At 41.1% G+C, this 20,150-nt stretch overlaps 3 protein-coding genes across 4 annotated transcripts in view; 2 read left to right on the top strand and 1 right to left on the bottom strand.

Moving 5' to 3' along the window:
• Positions 1–438: 438 nt before the first annotated feature.
• On the top strand, positions 439–17,793 carry LOC308301772 (glutamine amidotransferase-like class 1 domain-containing protein 3, mitochondrial; the record flags this gene model as incomplete). 2 transcript variants are annotated; one of them, XM_080745875.1, is made up of 5 exons in its annotated part: positions 439–512; positions 15,124–15,243; positions 16,352–16,523; positions 16,942–17,143; positions 17,601–17,793. In XM_080745875.1, the coding sequence occupies exons 2-5, from the start codon at positions 15,136–15,138 to the stop codon at positions 17,791–17,793; spliced, it is 675 nt and encodes a 224-aa protein (XP_080602001.1). In that variant the 5' UTR covers positions 439–512; positions 15,124–15,135. The 2 variants fall into 2 exon arrangements, with proteins under 2 accessions (XP_080602001.1, XP_080602002.1); XM_080745876.1 differs by lacking the exon at positions 439–512 and adding an exon at positions 13,634–13,669.
• Positions 1,614–9,480, top strand: irg1l (immunoresponsive gene 1, like). Its single transcript, XM_080745839.1, has 8 exons — positions 1,614–1,930; positions 2,511–2,565; positions 3,023–3,207; positions 3,476–3,568; positions 4,351–4,556; positions 6,240–6,568; positions 6,976–7,168; positions 8,281–9,480. Exons 1-8 carry the CDS (start codon positions 1,913–1,915, stop codon positions 8,696–8,698), a joined length of 1,497 nt encoding a protein of 498 aa, XP_080601965.1. The 5' UTR covers positions 1,614–1,912; the 3' UTR covers positions 8,699–9,480.
• A 1,789-nt stretch (positions 17,794–19,582) lies between the features above and the next one.
• LOC308302414 (putative alpha-ketoglutarate-dependent hypophosphite dioxygenase) overlaps positions 19,583–20,150 on the bottom strand; it is a gene marked incomplete at both ends in the record, with an annotated part of 9,322 nt that continues 8,754 nt past the window's right edge. The window contains one exon of the mRNA XM_080746668.1: positions 19,583–19,669. Within this exon, the coding sequence (XP_080602794.1) occupies positions 19,583–19,669 (87 nt within the window). The remainder of the gene's footprint in view (positions 19,670–20,150) is intronic.

The following is a 20,150-nucleotide window of genomic DNA, read 5'->3' as shown; positions in this document are numbered from 1 at the left end:
GCATGCTAAAACAATGCACAACTGACATCACTACAGTGCCCAAATTTGGAGACATCACAGACTGGCCTGGACACAGAACACCATATATGGGCATAAAAGAGAGCCAGACAGACAGACAGACAGACAGACAGACAGACGGATTCAAAGGGTATTGCACAACTGGACATTTGGGGACCCCCCAAAATAATTTGAGGACCACCCTGGGGGTCCCGACCCACAGGTTGAGAACCACTGAAGTAGGGCATTAATTACGGAAAAACACAAAAATGTAAAACATGGACATAGGAGGTTTCTGCCCGACAGCAACGATGTCCTTATTCCCCATTTACAGTATTTACTGCTATTTCCAGGAACTTCATGCAGTGAGGAGGCAGAGACAAACTCACACTGTCACCTGACCTGTGTCACCGAGCAGGGCACACACAGCTTCAGCTGCAGTCTGTGAGACTCACACACTGGGATTAACTGGACTCTTGGACTCAGGAGCACAGCATTATGCTAACTTTGCTAAGGTACCATTTTCAGTGGTGTACAGTGGTGTTAACTGAGTACTGTACTGTACCGTAGGCCTACTTAAGTACGATTTTTGAGGTACTTTTACTTTTAGATAATTTATACTTCTACGTATGCTCATAGAAGTTTTGCTTTTGGTACAGTTAGTATATTTTGATGCCAATGCTTTTGTATTTTACTCAAATGCATATTTTCTAATACAGGCCTTTTACTTCTAACATAGTATTTTTATATTGGTATTGATACTATTACATAATTAAAATTAAATAAATAGCCTAAATCAAGTACTTCAACATCATGGGTCAGCTGATTTCAAAGTTTCCATTTGTGTTAGAATACACATTTTGAAAAACGACCATGCATCATCAGGTAGAAACCTTGCATGTCATTTATGTTTGACTTTTTTCATGAATTAATGCTCTGTTTTATACTTCGTCACATGAGTGTCAGACTCTCACACAAAACCAGTCAATATAGCAGCTGTGCATATGTAAACAAGCTATTTTAAATTTAGAGAAGTTTTCACCTTTATAATGACATGCCCAAATTTGGCTTTTATAAATATTTAACCAATGAAAAGTGTTAACAAGAGCTTGTGACTAAATCATAGCTACACTGCATCCATTGGAACACGTTTACATTTTTCCACCAATTACTGAAAAGTAGCGGTTTCCACCCGACTGCGATGAAGTGGTGGTAGGCTAATATTAATAATAATGATTATAATAATAGCCTAAGAGTAACAATAAGACACTACGTGGTGCAGAATGGATGTAGTCTGACATTTACCTGAGACTGGAAGAGATGAAGCGTAGAGCTGTCTGGTCTGGGGATGAGCTGTGAATTAATTATACCTCATATACCTTTACTGGCTGAAGGAAATTCCCAGCGATCATCCTCGTGATGACATCAACCCTCCTCCAACACACACACACACACACACACACACACACACACACACACACACACACACACACACACACACACACACACACACACACACACACACACACACACACACACACACACACACACACACACACACACACACACACACACACACACACACACACACACACACACACACACACACACACACACACACACACACGTAAAGATGTCCACTTCCTCCATCGCCATGCACACTCCTCAGCTGAGGACTAGGATGGTGATGATAATGACCTCAGTGGAAATCCCTCACTTTTATTTGGGAGAAATCTTCCTCATGACTTCTTGGATCGGTTATCAAGTTATCAACGAGGGCCTATATAACGAGGCCGACTGGACTGTGAACCTGAAAAGCATCAGCAGTCATCCCCTCCTGACGGGAAGGACAGCAACGACGGCTTGAAGAGACAAAACAAATCAGGGGCTGAAAACAGATTGAATAAACACCATCATGCTCTCCAAAGTACAGGTAAACATTTATGCTGCTTTTCCGGGGGGTTTGGGGAGTTATGTTCTTCTCAGACGTCCTTCTCGCCTGTGTCCCTAAAAAGAAGGATATTACACCTTTTAATGCAGTAAAAAGTGCAGTAAAAAGTGTCACATTCTGATCATGTTTGATGTTTTGGGGCATTTGAATCATTCTCGATCCGTTATTTGATCTCTATTTAAAGTTGATGAAGTTGGACGGATGGTGCAGTGGTCATTGTGCACCTGGTCCAGCTGACTCACACACACAATGGCTCTTTCATGAGACATGCCGGCAGAGCAACACTCACGACGACACCCAATAAGATCTAAAGGTTGAATTCATAAGATCTGTCTGACAGAGAGAGCCAGAAGGTCACTGCTCTCATCCACTGCTTCTAATTGATGTCCACCTCCGTCACATGTGATGTTTACTGTGTCATTGCTGTCCACTTTGGAGACCTTGAATGTCCAACATTGTTACTTTTATTTAGTCAAACTCTAGTTAATGATCTTGACTGGTTCAATGTTTATTAAAAACCCACAGACGGACCCACACATCTCAAAAAACACTTGTCTTACAGAAACCCATTGGGACGCTGTGTGGAATCAGAAGAATGCACAGGTACATCATGGAAGGTAAGAAATAACTCCACTCCATCTCAACTCTCATGACACCACTGACACTAAAACTGTGAAGGAAGAAAGGCAGAACACTTTCTATAATGCATTGAAACATACTAATAATGCAATATAGTCTGCTTATAATAACTCTGAGAATTACTGGGCTCTTTGAGGTTAAAACGTTTGAGAACAACTGACTTTTAAGGTCACGTATGATAATACTTCATTGCTTATACTTGTGAGATTGCTTATGTCAAGAAGACAAGACAAATATGTTTATTTGTCTTGAAGTTGGCTATAATGCAAGAGCGCCGTTGGTGTAAATATTGGGCCAGTCTCATGTTGATTCTGTCTGTTGTTGTGACAGATGAGTAAACTCAAGTGGTGGAAAGTAACTAGTACCTCACTTAAGTACAATTTGAGATGTATTTTTCGACTCATCTTACTGCTACTCCACATCACACTGCTACAGCGGCCACACAGGCCCCTGAGGGGACGGTGACAAGCAGCTTTGGGAGGTTCATCAGCGAGCTGAAGCCTCAGCACCTGTCCCCCACCGTCCTGCACCGCAGCAAGAGGATGGTGCTGGACAGCCTCGGGGTGGGCCTGGTCGGCAGCACCACCGAGGTGTTTGAACTGGCCCTGCAACACTGCAAGGTAATGAGCTACTTAGGGCTCTGTATAGGTCCTGGAAAAAGAAAACCAAAATATACTGTGTACTACAATACCAACTTGTTTTTGACTCCTTATAGAAGATCATGTAGACATTTGTCAAAAAGGCTTGAGGAGGCTCTAGCGTGTAATGTTCATTCAGGATGGAATGTTTACATTTGTTGACGTTAACAAAGTCGTAAAATATTTGTGTGTGCGTGCCTGCGTGCGTGCGACTGACTTAAATCACCTGTCCCCTGCCTCCTGCCCTCAGCACGCATACGCTTCCGATGACATCAGTCGTGTGTACGGCCGCACGGGCACCAGGCTGTCCCCAACACTGGCAGCCTTCGTCAACGGGGTGGCAGTGAGTATACAACCCAAATATACTGTATGCAGCACCAGCCAACACAAACACTGTCAGCTATGGTACTGACACAATAGTAGACCTTACACATTTACTGTACCATATCCATACATGGGCAATGGGCCCCCACCATCATCACTATTATTGATTTCAGCTTTTCCAATTCCAAACATGCAAAACATGACCTGCTTTAATTACTTATACTACTATATTAGTATAATTTAATGACTAGTTTTACAATTCTGTTGTCTTTTACTCTGTTTTATGTCCAATGTATTTGTATTTAAGTTCATAATGTTAACTTAAAGGGGAAGACCACCCATTTTCAATATTGAACTATGTCATTAATATACCTTAGAGGAGTTGTGTGGAAATAAATAAAAAGTTCCCCCTCTTCTGTGTTGCCTAGAACTGGAGGATTGATTTTGGGGTTTGTATTGCAAACTATTATTTTTTATTTCCACACAACTCCTCTAAGGTATTAGTCATTATATTAATGACATAGTTCAATATTGAAAATGGGTGGTCTTCCCCTTTAAGTATAACTAAATGCATTTGAAATTAAATATGAATGTAACTTTCAGGATTTCAATTCAAAAATAGCAAAAAAGATTATTCAGGATTCCAATTCAAAAATAGAAAAGATGTTGCTACTTTTGTGTGCCATAATAGAGTAACAAAGTAGAACATGTTGTGGAGTGTGGAAATACAGTGGCCCTCTCTATCATCAAAGATGCCCACCCCTGATATACTGAAGCATATAAGCTGCTCGTTGTCTGCAGACTCACTCTATGGACTTTGATGACACGTGGCATCCTGCCACTCACCCCTCGGGCGCCGTGCTTCCTGCTCTCTTGGCCGCGTGTGACCTTCTGCCCGCGGACCGCAGGCCCCGCGGCCTGGACCTGCTGATGGCCTTCAACGTGGGCATCGAGATCCAGGGCCGACTGCTGAGGTTCTCCAACGACGCCTACAACATACCAAAGAGGTGACATGTCTTACACCAGTGAGCCTCAAACTGGGTCCCCAGTTCAAATATGATTATTTTGGGGGTCGCAGCCTAAAAAGGTTGAGAACCAACCACTGTCTTACATAGTGATTATAAACCTTCTGTCATGGTTCCCATTAATCCACGGATACCTTTTCAGTTTTTCATCTCTGCATGGACCCCCAGCTACATTACACAATCCTCAGCATTAAATTATGTAAATCTGAGAGTGCACAAATTTAACCAACTGGAGCCGTTTTGTGTGCACCCAAGACGGTTTTAAGTTGGTTCATTCCGTAATTAGATATTTCTTATTTATTTGATCCCCTGCTATACAGTAAAGCCATTGAACTTCAAACTCCATGTCATTTACCATGTTTAGACTCATTGAAAACACACATCCTTGTGTGACTAATATTGTCCTTCTAATGTGTGAGGGTACGGTTAGGCTATATTACTTTTCTTTTATGACATTTTAATTGAAAATGTAAGTATAATGATCATTAGTGAGGACCAATTATATGAAGATAGGTTAAAAATGGTTGAAGCGCTCCTTAAGGGTAGTTCAAGAGCCATATTTGACTCTGCTGATGGCTGTGTGGAGAAACATTTGATTGAGTGCCCCATTAGGCAGCTGTTTGTTGTGACCCAACACTTCATTTGCTTTATGAAAGAGCCCTGCAATGAGTCAACTGTGCTGTCCTGAAACACAGTGTCTCTGCACATGGTGTTCCACCGCACAACACCATGCTTACAGTAGCTGTCTTTATTCCTTCCAAGCAAGCTCTGCTGTCACAAACAAAATGAAGGGCTACTCAGGCTTTAGAGCAAAATATCTGAACCAAGGAACAAGGCACTGACATGCAAACAGGTGGTTAAAATAGATGTTTGTAACCTAGGCTAGGAGTAGGACCTTGTACAATGCACCTTTGAATGCAATCAGGATTTGTACAAGGGAGAGAAGGGACACTAAAGCCAAACATCTTAACCACTAGACTTTTATTTATTCCTTGCTTGATGACTGGCTGAATGTTGATTATTCCTTGCTAATTGACCACTGTAGGTTGAGCTGTAATTGGGAATTTACCCTCTAATTTAAATTATCTTTTGCAGTGGAAAACTATTGGCTATCATATGCGGTCTCAGGACTATTTGAGGCTTGAGATTACGCATGCCTCCACAGAGTTCGGAAAGTCAGCTTTCAAATGTTGTGCCCATATACTTGGAACAACTTACAGGCTTCAATTATAGTTCTCTTGTTCCCCTAGGTCGTTTTCAGTCAGATTTATATCAACTTTGGTCAATCTAAATTGTACCTGTTTTAATTGATGTTGATAAATCATGTGATGAAATTGTCTCTTAATCATGTAATTTTATTCGTATTCTGTATTCTTTTTCTTTTCATATTGTTGTTGTGTTTTAATTGTGTTGTTGTTGTAATCTCGGCACCGCTGGAAAAGAGGGTCCCAGCCCTCAGTGTGTTTTCAGAAAATTAAATAAAGGTTGAAATGAATGCAATCACACTTGCAATTTCCCCAAAACTGCTGCCAAAACTGTGGGAGTAGGAGTAGTCCGACAAACATTTGGGGTTACTCTATAAATAAGACAGACAAGTTACAGACAGACTAATCACCTCAAGGTCTCTCGGTCCCTCTTTGAACTCCGAACCCTCTGCATCCTCAGGTTCCACCCTCCCAGCGTGGTCGGCACCATGGGGAGCGCCGCGGCGTGCGCCCGCCTCCTGTCACTGGACAGCTCCCAGTGCCACCATGCCTTGGCCATAGCCGCCTCTCATGCCGGAGCGCCCATGTGCAACGCCGCCACCCAGTCCAAGCCCTTCCACATCGGCAACGCTTCCCGCCTGGGGATGGAGGCGGCTCTGCTGGCCTCGCGAGGCCTGGAGGCCAGCCTGGTGGTCCTGGACGCTGTGCCAGGGGTGGACGGCTTCAACGTCTTCTATGAGGACTACGCGCCGCGCCACATGACCTCCCCCGACGACAGTGGTGGAAAAGGTACATCTGTCTGTTACGTAAAAGTATGAATACTGCTAATATGTAGGAATACTCTGTTACATGTCAAAGTCCGTAATTCAACGTGTGTTTGAGTAAAAGTACAAAAGTATTGGCATCAAAAGTTTTCACATGCATGATATGTATAAAAATCTATTGAAAACAGCCGATCTACAAGCTTGTAGATCGGCTGTTTTCAAATGGCCCAAAATGTATATAGGGCTGAAGTGGCTAATGGAAGCTAATGGAAGTTTTCAAATAATCGTAGTGGAGTAAAAGTACAAATATTTTGCCACTGAGATGTAGTGGAGTAGAAGTAAAAGTACAGACGATTGGAAAGTAAAGTAAAAAAGTACCTAAAAGTAACAGTACGTGAGTAAATGTGTTCCATCACTCCCCTGACGACGAAGAACACGTCTTCCTCCTGGAGGAGCAGGACGTGGCCTTCAAGCGCTTCCCCGCTCACCTGGGGATGCACTGGGTGGCGGAGGCCGCCGCCGCCGTGCACCAGCTGCTGGTGGGCCAGGAGTCCCACCGTCCCGTCCTCCCCTCTCAGGTGCACGACATCCTGCTTCGAGTCCCGCACTCCAAGTACATCAACAGGTAAGGGCAGTGGCGTCACTTCAGCAAAAGCTAAGGTATGGCAACATGACTGGTGCGCGTGCAAGACACCAGTCATGTTGCCATACCTTAGCAACAGGCATGAGGAATTTATTTTAAGTAGTACATTTTTTTTCTTTCCCTGTAGCCACGAGTTTTCAGTGTCCCATGAGCCCATGCCTGAAAGTTGGGAATCACTTCCTGTTCCTCTTAGCTGTTTCATTCTGACAGGTTGCTGTTGCTACTGTGAGCCTGGTGCTTGTTAAGTGATTTGAATCAGCTGTGTGGAGGAAGTGAAGCCCACATTAACACACCCCGACATGGTCCGCTGGCTCACCTGCCAGCTGGTCCTCCCTTAAAGGAGTAGTTCACCCCACAATTACTTTTTTCTATTGATTACTCACGCCATGGAGACTTGAGTTCAATAATATGTTTTTTGTATTTGTCTAAAATATATATATTAGAGTAATGCAAATGCATTTGGGTCCCCATTTGGAATCAATGGGGGTACATTCATTGTAATCAAATTATCATCTTAGGAATGCGACAAAAAACAACAAATATTATTGAACTCAAGTCTCCACGGCATGAGTAATCAATAGAAAAAAAGTCATTTTGGGGGGTGAACTACTCCTTTAAGCCAATTTGAATCGAAGATAACCGCCAACCAGTGATGGGCAGTAGCTAGCTACAAGTAGCTTAGCTACATAGCTTAACTACATTTCTAAGTAGCATAACGGAAACTTGCTACATTTCTCTGGGGATAGCTTGTAGTGTAGTTGAGCTATATTTAATCAAGAGTAACTAGTAGTGTAGCTTACTACATTTTCCAAGTAGCCGGGCCATCGCGGTCGGGATGAATAAATAAATAAATAAATAGACCAGTCATTACAAAAGTGTCCCAAATAGTGAGGGGTATACATTTAATTTAAAGTCAGACAAGAGGGTTTTCTGTTTCAGTCTGTTTTATAATAAACAATCAAACTGAGCATGTTTTGCCTGCCCATTTGTTTGGTGGAAAGTTGTTCTTGATTAAAAAAAAAGAAAAAAAAAGTAGTTTTGCTGTAGCTAGCTACAACAGGTGATTTTGTATCTGGTGTCTGGTCTGTCAACAGGCCCTTCCCCGACTCTGAGCACGAGGCACGCCACTCCTTCCAGTTGACTGCCTGCAGTGCTCTCCTGGACGGCAAGGTGACGGTGTGGTCCTTCTCCCCGGCTGCCTTGCGGCGTCCTGAACTGCTGGCCCTGTTGAGCCGTGTCCGCTTGGAGCACCCGGACGACAACCCGGCCAACTTCGACCGTATGTATGGCGAGGTCCAGGTGACGCTGGCCGGAGGAGACATCCTTAAGGGCCACTGTGACACCTTCTACGGTCACTGGCGCAACCCACTGAGCACCGAGAGCCTGAGGAAGAAGTTCTGTGACAATGCAGGGGCCATACTTCCTCCTGAGAAGGTTGACGGGCTGCTTGAGGCGGTGGAAGAGCTTGAAACGCTTGAGGATTGCACGGTCCTTCTCTCACAGCTGCAGTGAATCCGCCAGAATCACTTAACATAATTGAAAGATCTTGCACAATTGTTCCTCCTTTTAATTGCCTCTGTTGCAGATGGAAACCTGAAACAAATTACAGATGCTTTCCCAGATTGAGAGGTATACCGGTAAATACGTATAGGTTACAACAGTCTATGAATGAATATAAAATGACAATCAATTAGTTGATTAGTAGCTGGGTCAACGCAAAATAATTTATAAGCACAGTTGAGCAAACAATGTGACATACAATAGGTTCACCACATGCTGCTCTTAAAAATATATATTTTTGTAACAAAATTGGGGTGGCAACTGGTGTGGCATTGAGTTATGTAATGTGTGTGCATACTTTATCATTTAGGTCAGGGGTGGGCAACTTTTGGAGAGGGCCACTATATTTTCACACTCACTCCAGAGGGCCACATTGCAGAAACCTCTGAATCTCCATATTTGAAAGTTTTTTCATAAATGAATGCTCTAACATGTCACAAAAGTAGCAAGAATTGCCAGACTACAAGCTGAAAACGCATCTTGAGTTTGTAGATCTGCATTTTTGTTTTTGAATTGTAATCGTAAATTATTTTTTGCTTTTTTTTATTGGAATCCTGAAAAGTGAATTTTCTATTTCATTTGCATTTAGTTACACTTATGAACTTAATGAGTTTAATACAAATACAAAAAAGACTAATATAGAATGAAGTAATTAAAGGGTGCGTCGCCAGTTGCCCATGTATGATTTAGGTCCCCTGTTTGGATGTGAAAATGTTAATTTGGAGGATATGAATACTGTATTTGTAGGCCTAATGTTTCTTGTTTATGTATCATTTTCAACTTGTATTATATTGAATAAAAACATGTAACATATTATCTGTGGATCTTTCATATTTTTCAATGTGGATTGCAGCAACAATTATGCATTAGTTTGGGGTTCATCAAGGTATTTTTTTATCTAGATTGTATTAAAAGTTTAGTTTTAGTCCTCCTGATATTAAGTCAGGATGAGGAATCTATAATCTAAGAATCTATGAAAACATACAGTCAAATATCGGTTCATTTAGCATGTTGTACATTTTGTAGCAAAACCCGAAGCAGCAGATGAAAATGGAGCAACCTACACTGAGCACTGAGAGCCTTATAGGAAGAAGTTCCGTGACAAGGGAACGTTTCGCTGTTTCTACGTGTCATCTTTTCGACACCCAAACCTAACCCCAACCTCTGTGGGGTGAGTCGCTAACCCTCCCAACGCTCCGTTGTCGAAATGATGGTCGTTTGAAAGAGTGAGATTTCCCCCCGTGACAACGCAGGGATGATATTTCCACCTTGAGAAGGTGTTTATTTTTCTCAGTTCTCTGTCTGCGGGAAATGTTTAGTCAAATTGTTTGTCCACAAGTGTCTTCCCAAGTTCCTTTTCTTCACCATCAGGTTGCTTCCATAGACCCTGAAAACAGCAGTCATCACACCACTAATAATCACACTCAGTGTGAGTGCTGCCTTTGAGCAGAGTTACTACAGTACCGGTATATGAATTCCTCTGTTGTCCATTAATTAATGTCAAGGCTGCTCAAGAGCGCCACTTGGTCACCCAGTGGTGATAGATAGATAATGTGTAATAATGCGTACCCGGTCTTAATGGGTTAAGGTGCTATACAAAAGAAACAATACAAATCAGTGCGCTGTACATGGGTGTAAGGTGCAAAATGTCAGTGTGTGTCAACCGCATGCACTAAATATGCAATATGCAGGGGCGCCTGGTGGCCTAGTGGACCAGGCGCATACCATATAGGCATTGCCATTTCGGCATCAATGCCTGTCGGCGTCGCCGGTTCGATTCCCGATCCGGTCGACATTTGCCGCATGTCACTCCCTGCCTCTCCCCCATTTCCTGTCAGTCTACTGTCCTATCAATAAAGGCAAAAAAAAAATGCAATATGCACAATAAGTCATAGAAACATAGAAGGCTGAACTTGAGAGAAAGAACACCATGCAATGAATACATGAGTGTTTTGAATAGCTGAGCAGAGTTATGAAGGATTTTTGATATTAAAAAGGCATGTCTTTATTATCTAGAATGGCAGATTTCAAATTCTTGTAAAACTAGGAGATAAAAATTCAATACATGAACCCAACACATTGTCCTTGACCTTGATACAGTCTGCCACACTCTCCATTGAGCTAGCTAGAACAATAGGCTACTGCTCGGTGTTTGGTGATGACTATAAAAATGACCTTCCGTCATGAATCAAGGAACACCCAAACCTTTTAGCCAGAGACACAAGATATAAATGTGATGTCTCCGAGGGACACAAACTAGCGTAAATAGCCAATCTACAAGCTTACAACGCGTGCTTTCCAAAATGTTGTGAGATTGTAGACTGGCTACTTTCACAACAAAGTATGTCATACATTGAAAATAACTACTCAGAGGGAGGGCCTGATAATATTTACATCAAATATCTAAACACTGAATGAAGTAAATTAAATCTGTCAAGGCTGTTCATAAAAGTCTGATTAGACGATAAAATGCAATTTTTTGAAAGTGAAATATCCCTTTAACCAGCGTTGCTTTTTGGCAACATTTTTTAAATATTTTTAAAAAAAAATGTTATAATTAGTTTTCCTGTTCTTTTTTCACATTAACATCACCATTAAATCCTATTGTTTAGTATTACAATGTCATTGGCCACGATATTTGCATATAAATACCCCCCACAGAGGCTGACATTCACACCTCCCAGAGAAGTTGAAATTCCAGCGTCTGGACGAACAACATCTCACTTTTTAACTGAAGCTATTCCTCACTAAAACATAAGTAAAATGCCTGTAATATTTTTTTCGTGATCATTAGAATGTCTAGAACACGTGCATGTTAGTATTGTGAAAAATATCCCCAGAATGCAAATTAGAGCATGATTTATGATTTATGGCTATAAAACCTTACAAAAACATTGTAATTTTTTTAACATTACATTTTCCTGTGATTAGGACTGCTACAACACCATCTGATTTTTTTTATTTTTTTTATTTGTCCAGTAGAAATTAATTCGGGTCTTGCAGGGTTAAGTGTTTTACAAAGTGCTCAACATGGCGAAAAATCCAAGGGCAGAGTTTATTGGTCAAGCCACATGTGTAAGAGAGTCGCATGGCTTTAGGCCAAACAAGGCAAGACTTATGCCTGTTTAAAGATTGTATTTTTCAAACAATTGCTATAGCAACCCCCACTTTGACCCCCTTTTGTCTAAGATTGGTTTCAGTGAGTCTGATGTATGTGGGGCAGAAAATATTTTTCATGAAACTGCAATATTCATTGGCTAATAGAAACTATTTTTTTAAAAATCAGCCGAGATACATCTTTAGATATTGGTCCAAAGTTCATGTGTAAAAGGTTTTGTGCACATTGCGCGAAAATCCCGCGCGCACCACTCAAACATTACTTACACACATCACTGTTAAATAATATAGGCCCCTATATCAAACCTCCCAATCCGTACATGGACAAGTGTGTCCGTGGCAAGACTTCAAGACAAGTCCATGTCTGTGGCAGTTTATTTTTTACATTTTAGTTATCATAAAGCTATCCTAAATATATATATTTTTTTGTCTGGAATTTGTTTGATTGATTTTGGTGACTCGTAAAGTGTCGGAAGACATGCTCATTAATATGTTGCAGGAGATTTGTCGTGTTGTGGTACCCGTAGCCTATACATGATTGCATCAATAATGAGGGCGCAAGACGATACAGACAGCTAAGCAATGTTTGCAAATAGCTGCCTTAATTCCCTGAAAAAAACACCTTTCGATCCTTTGTCAGAAAATATGTTATTATCTTAGTCTAATAATAACGAGGCAGAGAGTGAGGTTCTGTGTTCAGTTTACTCATGAAGCCAGCACATAATCACATGACATGTAGGCTACACTGTATATCAAGTCAAGTGTTCTCAAAGGCTCTCTCGCGACACTGGTGTTAGCCCTTTACACACACATGTTTTGGGTGGAAGATGAATAGCAACAACTATGCAGTGATAGTGAAGAAAGGGAACTTGGAAAGCACCTTCTGACAAAGCACAAATCATTTGACTGGAGCTTTCCAGCAGAGAACTGAGAATGGGCCATGGAAAATCCAAAACACTACATTTGATGTTTGTAACTTTCATATTTACTGTACTCTTTCAATTTGTATGGAACTACATTATTGCGCAACACTTATTAATGCTCTGACTCAAAACTCTACTCAAAACTCATAATGCAGGATAAAAGTGAAATTGGAAGTAATACAAAAAGAGGATGAAATTGGTGTCCCTCCTGAAAATCTATTTTCTGTTGCTTGTCTATAGCAGTGTATGACCACCACTCACTGCCTTAACAAAAAACATATTTTGTTTTAACCAAATCATATAAATTACATCAACTTCAATACCAACTTCTTAGTTATCAGTTTTGATCTGTTGCTAAAATGTAAAAAAAGGCCACATGGGAAAAAAAGGTCTACATTTTTAATTTCCATATGAATAGCTGCTCCTATAAACATTAATACAATTTTGAATAGAAGTGCTGTTGGTTGTGTTAAATTAGATTTATACTGGTGAATGATTCAGCAGTTCAGTGTGTGTGTGTGTGTGTGTGTGTGTGTGTGTGTGTGTGTGTGTGTGTGTGTGTGTGTGTGTGTGTGTGTGTGTGTGTGTGCGTGCGTGCGTGCGTGCGTGCGTGCGTGCGTGCATGATTCAGCAGTTCAGTGTGTGTGTGTGTGTGTGTGTGTGTGTGTGTGTGTGTGCGTGCGTGCGTGCGTGCGTGTGCGTGTGTGAGTGTGTTTCCATCCCGCATGAGTTCATTGCTATGGAGTAACACAGGTTGTGGGCGGGGACAGGAGGTTGTGGGAGTGGACAGAAAGTATAAAATGCGGTGCTTCAACGCTCAGCTTGTCACATCTCATCTGAACAGCAACAAGGCTCTCACTCTCACTGCTTTACTTCTTCAAAGGTGAGATACTAATTTACCACCTACTTTCCACCTGCCATCCCTATTTTAGACATGACATTAGGCTATTGGCAATGTTTCTAAAACATTTCCAAAAAGGTTTTAAAAATTATTATGATTCTTCTTATTATTATTATAGGGTTAAGTGGTTAACATTGCAACTTGGCTTAGAGACCAAACTCGAATACTAAAACCAAACGTATACCCGAGTTAAAATCTTGGGCTTTAATCAAATCACACTTGCTTGCCAAAAATGAAAGCGAGCGACACGGTCGTACTATGAATTACGAATAGGCCATTAGAGCACAAATCGATCAATCTTCCTTCTGTTTACAGGAAGGTATGTCCTCTGTCACTGTCACCATCCTGTTTAAATAATAATGAGCCACTTCCAAAGGGGCGTGTCCTCTGTCACCTCCATGTTTAAATATGTAATGATGAGCCTTGGGCTTGTTTATGAAACATGCCTAATAATGTTTGATATAGTCTTCAGATTTGACTTCTTTTAGTTTACCTTGTTTTTTTTAAACGCTTTGCAACTAAACTTTATTTGCACTAAATGTGCAAATAAAGTTGAGATTAGTAATTGTCTCATATTTTATTCAGAGGTGACAGTGATAGGGAAGAGCATCTGCATGGTGCCACTAGGTCCTTTCATTATTTTAGGTGCACAAAAGGCTATTTAATTAAACTAATGAGATGAAATGAGATCCCTGTTTCAGTTCCATAAAGATACAAAAAAGACATCAAATGTTTAGATAACAAAAATCTCTGTAAGTAAATAGTGCCTAAGATGGAGCAATGCTGAAACGTTTTGTCCTGAAAATACTAGTGTTTAAATTAACCAAACACAATTGTCAATGCCAACTAATACAGTGGTTCTCAACCTTTTCAGGCCGCGACCCCCAAAAGAATCATATTTAACCCTACGAGCACTAAGAGTTGAGGCATAATATTTTTTAGCTATAACACGGTTCTATTGTGAAAATCAAAAAAAAAAAGAAAAGAAAAAAAAACCAATCTACATGCATGTAGATCTGCTATTTTCACAAAAAGTCCTTAAATTGCCACTTTAGATATGTGAGGATACCCTCTATACACTTAAACGTTGTTGGTTTGTTTACTGTTGAGTGAGAAAACAATGTTGCACATTGAGTTAATCATCTGGGGACCCCCCAAAATAATATGGCAACCCCCCCGGGGGTCCCGACCCACAGGGTGAGAACCAATGCCTTAAATGATTAGGATTGTATGGATAACTTATGAGTACCAAGCAATTTTGGATTTTGAATTTCGACAACCAACACAAACTAGAGATTCTTGTGCTGCTTGGAAAGACTCCAGACGCTGTGTTAATGTGTATGTGTGTGTGTGTGTGTGTGTGTGTGTGTGTGTGTGTGTGTGTGTGTGTGTGTGTGTGTGTGTGTGTGTGTGTGTGTGTGTGTGCGTGTGCGTAGGTAACAGGAGCCATGGTGAAGCGTGTGGCAGTCATCCTCTCTGGATGTGGAGTGTACGATGGCACTGAGATCCACGAGGCCTCTGCCGTTCTGGTGCACCTGAGCCGCGCCGGAGCCAAGGTACTGACTCCATCATGGGCTGGCTAATTTCAGAGTAAAAATGTTTGTTCAGTAACAGGGTCTCTGTCTCTCCTATATCTCTATAATGAACAAAAATGTTCAGGTCAGGATAACAATATCATCAGAGGGGGATTGAGAGAACTCATGAAGGATACAAGATAAACTAGAAAGATACAAAAAGATAGTCAAATTGTCATGTGAAGCTTGACCAATCCTCAAGCTAGCACCACTCCCCCATTGAACTCAATGGACTTACTGAGTAGCCTCGCGTAGCCAGGCTTACTCATCTGCGAAGAGAAAAGCCTGGTCAAGATATGAGGCAGAGACCGTTCTAGGAGGTGGGGATGAATATTCGCGGAAGTTGTCGTCTTTTCACAGTGCGGTGTTCCTGCAAACGTATTCCCCGCTGGAAAAAGAACGTGTCTACGTCTCCTGCTCCGTCGGTTGTGCTCACAATAAACAATATAGGCCTATAAACTAAAACATTGATTCAGGTGATGTTACACCTATTAAGAGCGAGTTAAGAGCTACAATCTATTTTAGTTTTTTCGCTGGGGAATGTAAACAGACCCGCACCGCATGACGTAACTTCCGTTAAACACAGACTTCCGCTAGAAATCTTGGAACCAAGTCATATCTTGGCCAGGGTGCTTACTGAGTAAGTCCATTGAGTTTAATGGGGGAGTGGTACTAGCTTGGCTTGAGTCTTACTATATAATGGTGACGTCACCGAGAATGCTGCTTCCTGATTGTCTAAAAGTTTATAGAACTTATAGGACTATAACTATAGTTTGTGAAATTGAAAATGATGAGAGAAAACAAATGAGCAGACAAATCACAAATTTGGAACTGGAACACAAGCTGATAAATTATCTTTGTGGGGTTCTCTCTCCTGATTGGATGAAATGCATAACCCAAATGTTTTAGTTTTTTTCCTCTGTTCACTTAAGAGCAGGAGAGACAGGGGGACCCCTGTTACTGAACAAACAATCTATAGCAACGATTACAGAATGTAGAGCTTTTTAATGGGATATTCTTTTGTTTTAACTAATATCTCTTGCAGCACATCTAAGTACCTGTGTTAATTGGATATGGATGAACGTTGCAGGTGCAGATGTTTGCTCCTAACATCAATCAGATGCATGTTGTGAACCACTGTGAAGGAAACCCCACAGAGGAGAAACGCAACGTGCTACAGGAAAGCGCCCGTATCGCCCGGGGCGATGTGTCAGACCTGGACAAAATAGACGTCGCAGCATTTGACGCTGTCATCATCCCAGGTGAGACCGTCTCAATTACCCTAACATTGGCTCTCAAAGTGGGGCTTCAGGTGGGGTCCTCAGCAACAGTTTAATCATGTTAACCCTATTTTATACTTTGGCTATTCAAAAACAGCCGATCTACAACCTCACGTGAGCTTGCAGATTTGCTATTTTCAAAACATTTTTGAGACATTTTTAATGATTTGGAATTGGAATGGAACAGGAAAATCTTTTATGGGGATCTCTGGAACAAAATCCTTTCAAATGGGGGTCAATTTGGTGGTCTTGACATGAAAATTATTTTTTGAATACAGGCCTTTTACTTGCTAAAGGGCATGTCTAGATTGTGGTATTGCTACTTCTACTTATAGGTAAAACATTTGGAGTACTTCGACCACTGGTTAACATGCTGCTTCTTCTGTGTGATGTTGCACAGGGGGGTTTGGTGTGGCTAAGAATCTCAGTGACTGGGCAGTGAAAGGGAAAGATTACACCATCCAACCCCAAGTGGAGAAGCTCATCCAGGCGTTCCACCAAGCCGGCAAGCCCCAGGGCATGTGCTGCATCTCCCCTGTCCTCGCTGCCAAAGCTCTGCCTGGATGCGAGCTCACCGTGGGACAGGACAAGCAGAGTGAACGGTCTGTACTGTGATTGTCACTGTCAACTAATACAGTGGTTCTCAACCACAAGATGTTTTTAAAAAAATCCACAGACAGAACCAAGCACTTTCACTTTCAACTTTTTTCTAAAATAGCAAAAATAGCAAAACTACAAGCTTACAAAGATCTGCTATTTCCGCTGCGCAACATCAGCGGCAGCGCACAACAAAGTATAAGGGCACATTACATTCGACAGAAAGGCATCCTATTCATTTCGATTCCCGGGTGGAACTATTGGTCATGGCCCAATTTGTGCACGACACTGTTCTGTGACAAAGTGTAAAATAGTAAATGGTTAATTGATTCATTAATACAAAAATGCTTCCATTACATGTATATGATTAATTGAAAAAGTAATCAATAGAATAACCGTTAAGAAGATAATCAATAATTGCTGCCCTAGTTCTAACCCCCCCTGCCTTGTTTGCCCTCTCAGATGGCCCTATGCACAGACAGCCAGCACGCTGAAGGAGATGGGCTGCAAACACGTGAATAAAAATGTGGACGAAGCGCACGTGGACGTGAAAAACAAGCTGGTGACGTGCAGCGCGTTCATGTGCAAAGCTCCCATTCATGAGGTGTTTGATGGGGTGGGGGTCATGGTCACAGAGGTGCTGAAGCTGGCTTAGCAAGAGTACAAATTGTGCTAATGCTGGCTTAGCAAGAGTACATCATACATCATCGTGGAATAAGTCAATGTTTATTCCATAACATGCTGTTGCATTTCTTGTAACAATAATTTCAATAATAAACGTTGTATTGCTCCATCACAATAAAATAAAATAAAAAATCTTTTAAAATGTACTTGGTCATCATTGGTCTACAGTAGAACCACCATGTTATTATACGTAATAGAACACAGCAATGTGTGCTGGGATTTAACATGGTACCTGGTTTTTGCTAAAGGGCAGTTGGCTCTAAAACATTTTAATCTCTCTCACCATGGGTTTAGTCCTAGTATAGGCCACAGAATCTCACTAATTGTATTTATATAATGGGTAACACATTACTTGAGCAGCTTTTCCAGTATCGAGATCATGCATGTAAAGCATTTTACAACTTATGCTTCGTTCACACATTGACAAACCAAGCAGATGCAACCAGTGACACCAAACTGCTCAGGGAGCAGTCTGGGCACTACACCCCCTCTTTACTCTCATATAGTAATGCCTTTATGCATAGACTATAATGTATTATAAGGTGATGTTCACTTAAAACTAAAACACACACAAGGGGTTTTATTATGAAGCCTGCAGATTTAGTGTTTTCTGGGGAAGTTCTCAAAGAATATCAAGTAAAAACACTATGTTTTAAGTTGCATCAACCAATATGTGCATCAGTAGGTCTAATACATCTGTTAATAAGAATGCACTGGTTTTTAGAAGTCTGCATCTGCACCCAGAATTACTATATCATAGGTGCAAGGTGAACCCTACTGGAAACTTATATTGTAACATTGGGATCAATTGGGTTGACTATGCAATTAATCGGTTATCTATATCAGCCTTTATTATTTATTATATATATTTTTTAATCAAATTATTTGGAAAGTTATAACACAGGACAAAGAGTGCTTTGGCTCAATCTGTCAAATGGGTTAAGCCAGGGAGGTGTACAGTATAGAACCCAAGTGGGACAGGCAAGTGGAGGCGGAGCAGTACAGTACAACGCAAGAGGGTTTTATTATAAAAACCACACAAGGGAACAAGAAGCTAAACAACCAGAAGTAATAATGAGGGATTAAACAAGGAAAACACTAGGTACTAGGAAAACAAGATCTAAACCACACTGACCTGGCTAATCACAGGACTGGTGAGACAAGACAGGTAACAGCAGCAACAGAGAACATCACAACAAAATAAGGTACAGTAGTGTAAACACTAACTATAACCAAGGTATATTTAAAAGAAGGTAAGGTCACCAACGTCATTCTCGCTACCATGCAATTCCAGCTGGCAGATTCATCGCACCATGGGAGCCAAACTCACAGTTTCCAGTTTGATCCCGGGCTCCCCCAGATTTACACCACGGCTATATGAATATGGATCTTTTTCTAAAGATCCATACTAGTGTAGCCAGGGCATTAGTGTTGAAGTGTCCTTGAGCAAGTCTCTGAACTCCTAATTGCTCCCGATGAGCAGGTTGGTGAACTGCCTTGCATGGTTTCCGCTACCATCGGTGTATGAATGTGTGTGTGTGTGAATGGGTGAAAGTAATGCACAATCTATGTAAAGCTCTTCAGATAAAAGCGCTATATAAATTTACCATTATTATAATCATTATGTTTACAAACATTGAGACTGGACTGGACACCATCCAGTCTCAATGTTTGTAAAAAAAATTGGTCTACTATTCAGTCTATCAATTATAGATGCATTGCATACACTATTTCAGGATAAAGTATGGTAATAATAATAGTCAGTATTTGTTTGTAGAGAAATGATTGAACTGGTCAGTTCCAGACACCAACACTGCAGCAGGGAATGTTCTGGAACGATCAGGGTCCTAATAGGAATATCGAGAAAGAGTGTCAACATTTTACAGTTTACAATTTAGGCATTTAGCTTATTCTCTGTCGTGTTACCCTGTTCAATTAGTCTACTCTAAAGGAAGGTGGTAATGATATTATATTCTTATTATATCGTCACTGTCAGGTGGAAACCTTGTGCTGTATTGTATGTCCAAAACCGTTTGGCAACTTTTCAGGAAATGGGAAACAAAAGCATAATCTAAGACTTTCTCATCGAATACGAACATAAATCACAACTCTTGAAACTACAGCTAACAAGTTTAGCTTGTCCATTGTGGAGCCATTTGAAACCAAATTTCTGACAAACAAATCATTTGACCAGAGTTTTCCAGAAGGCAGAGAACTGAGAAAATATGGAACTGAAATCTCAGTCATTGGTGTACCATAAGGTAGGTCCATGACTACACCAAGGTTTTTGACTTGGCTGGAGGTTTTTAACCGATTGGAGTTGGGCGC

This window comes from Nannobrachium achirus, assembly GCF_963921795.1.
Source record: "Nannobrachium achirus genome assembly, chromosome: 17".
Taxonomy (NCBI): domain Eukaryota; kingdom Metazoa; phylum Chordata; class Actinopteri; order Myctophiformes; family Myctophidae; genus Nannobrachium; species Nannobrachium achirus.
The sequence above is the reverse complement of the archived record's forward strand: the minus strand, read 5'-3'. Positions and strand labels throughout refer to the sequence as shown.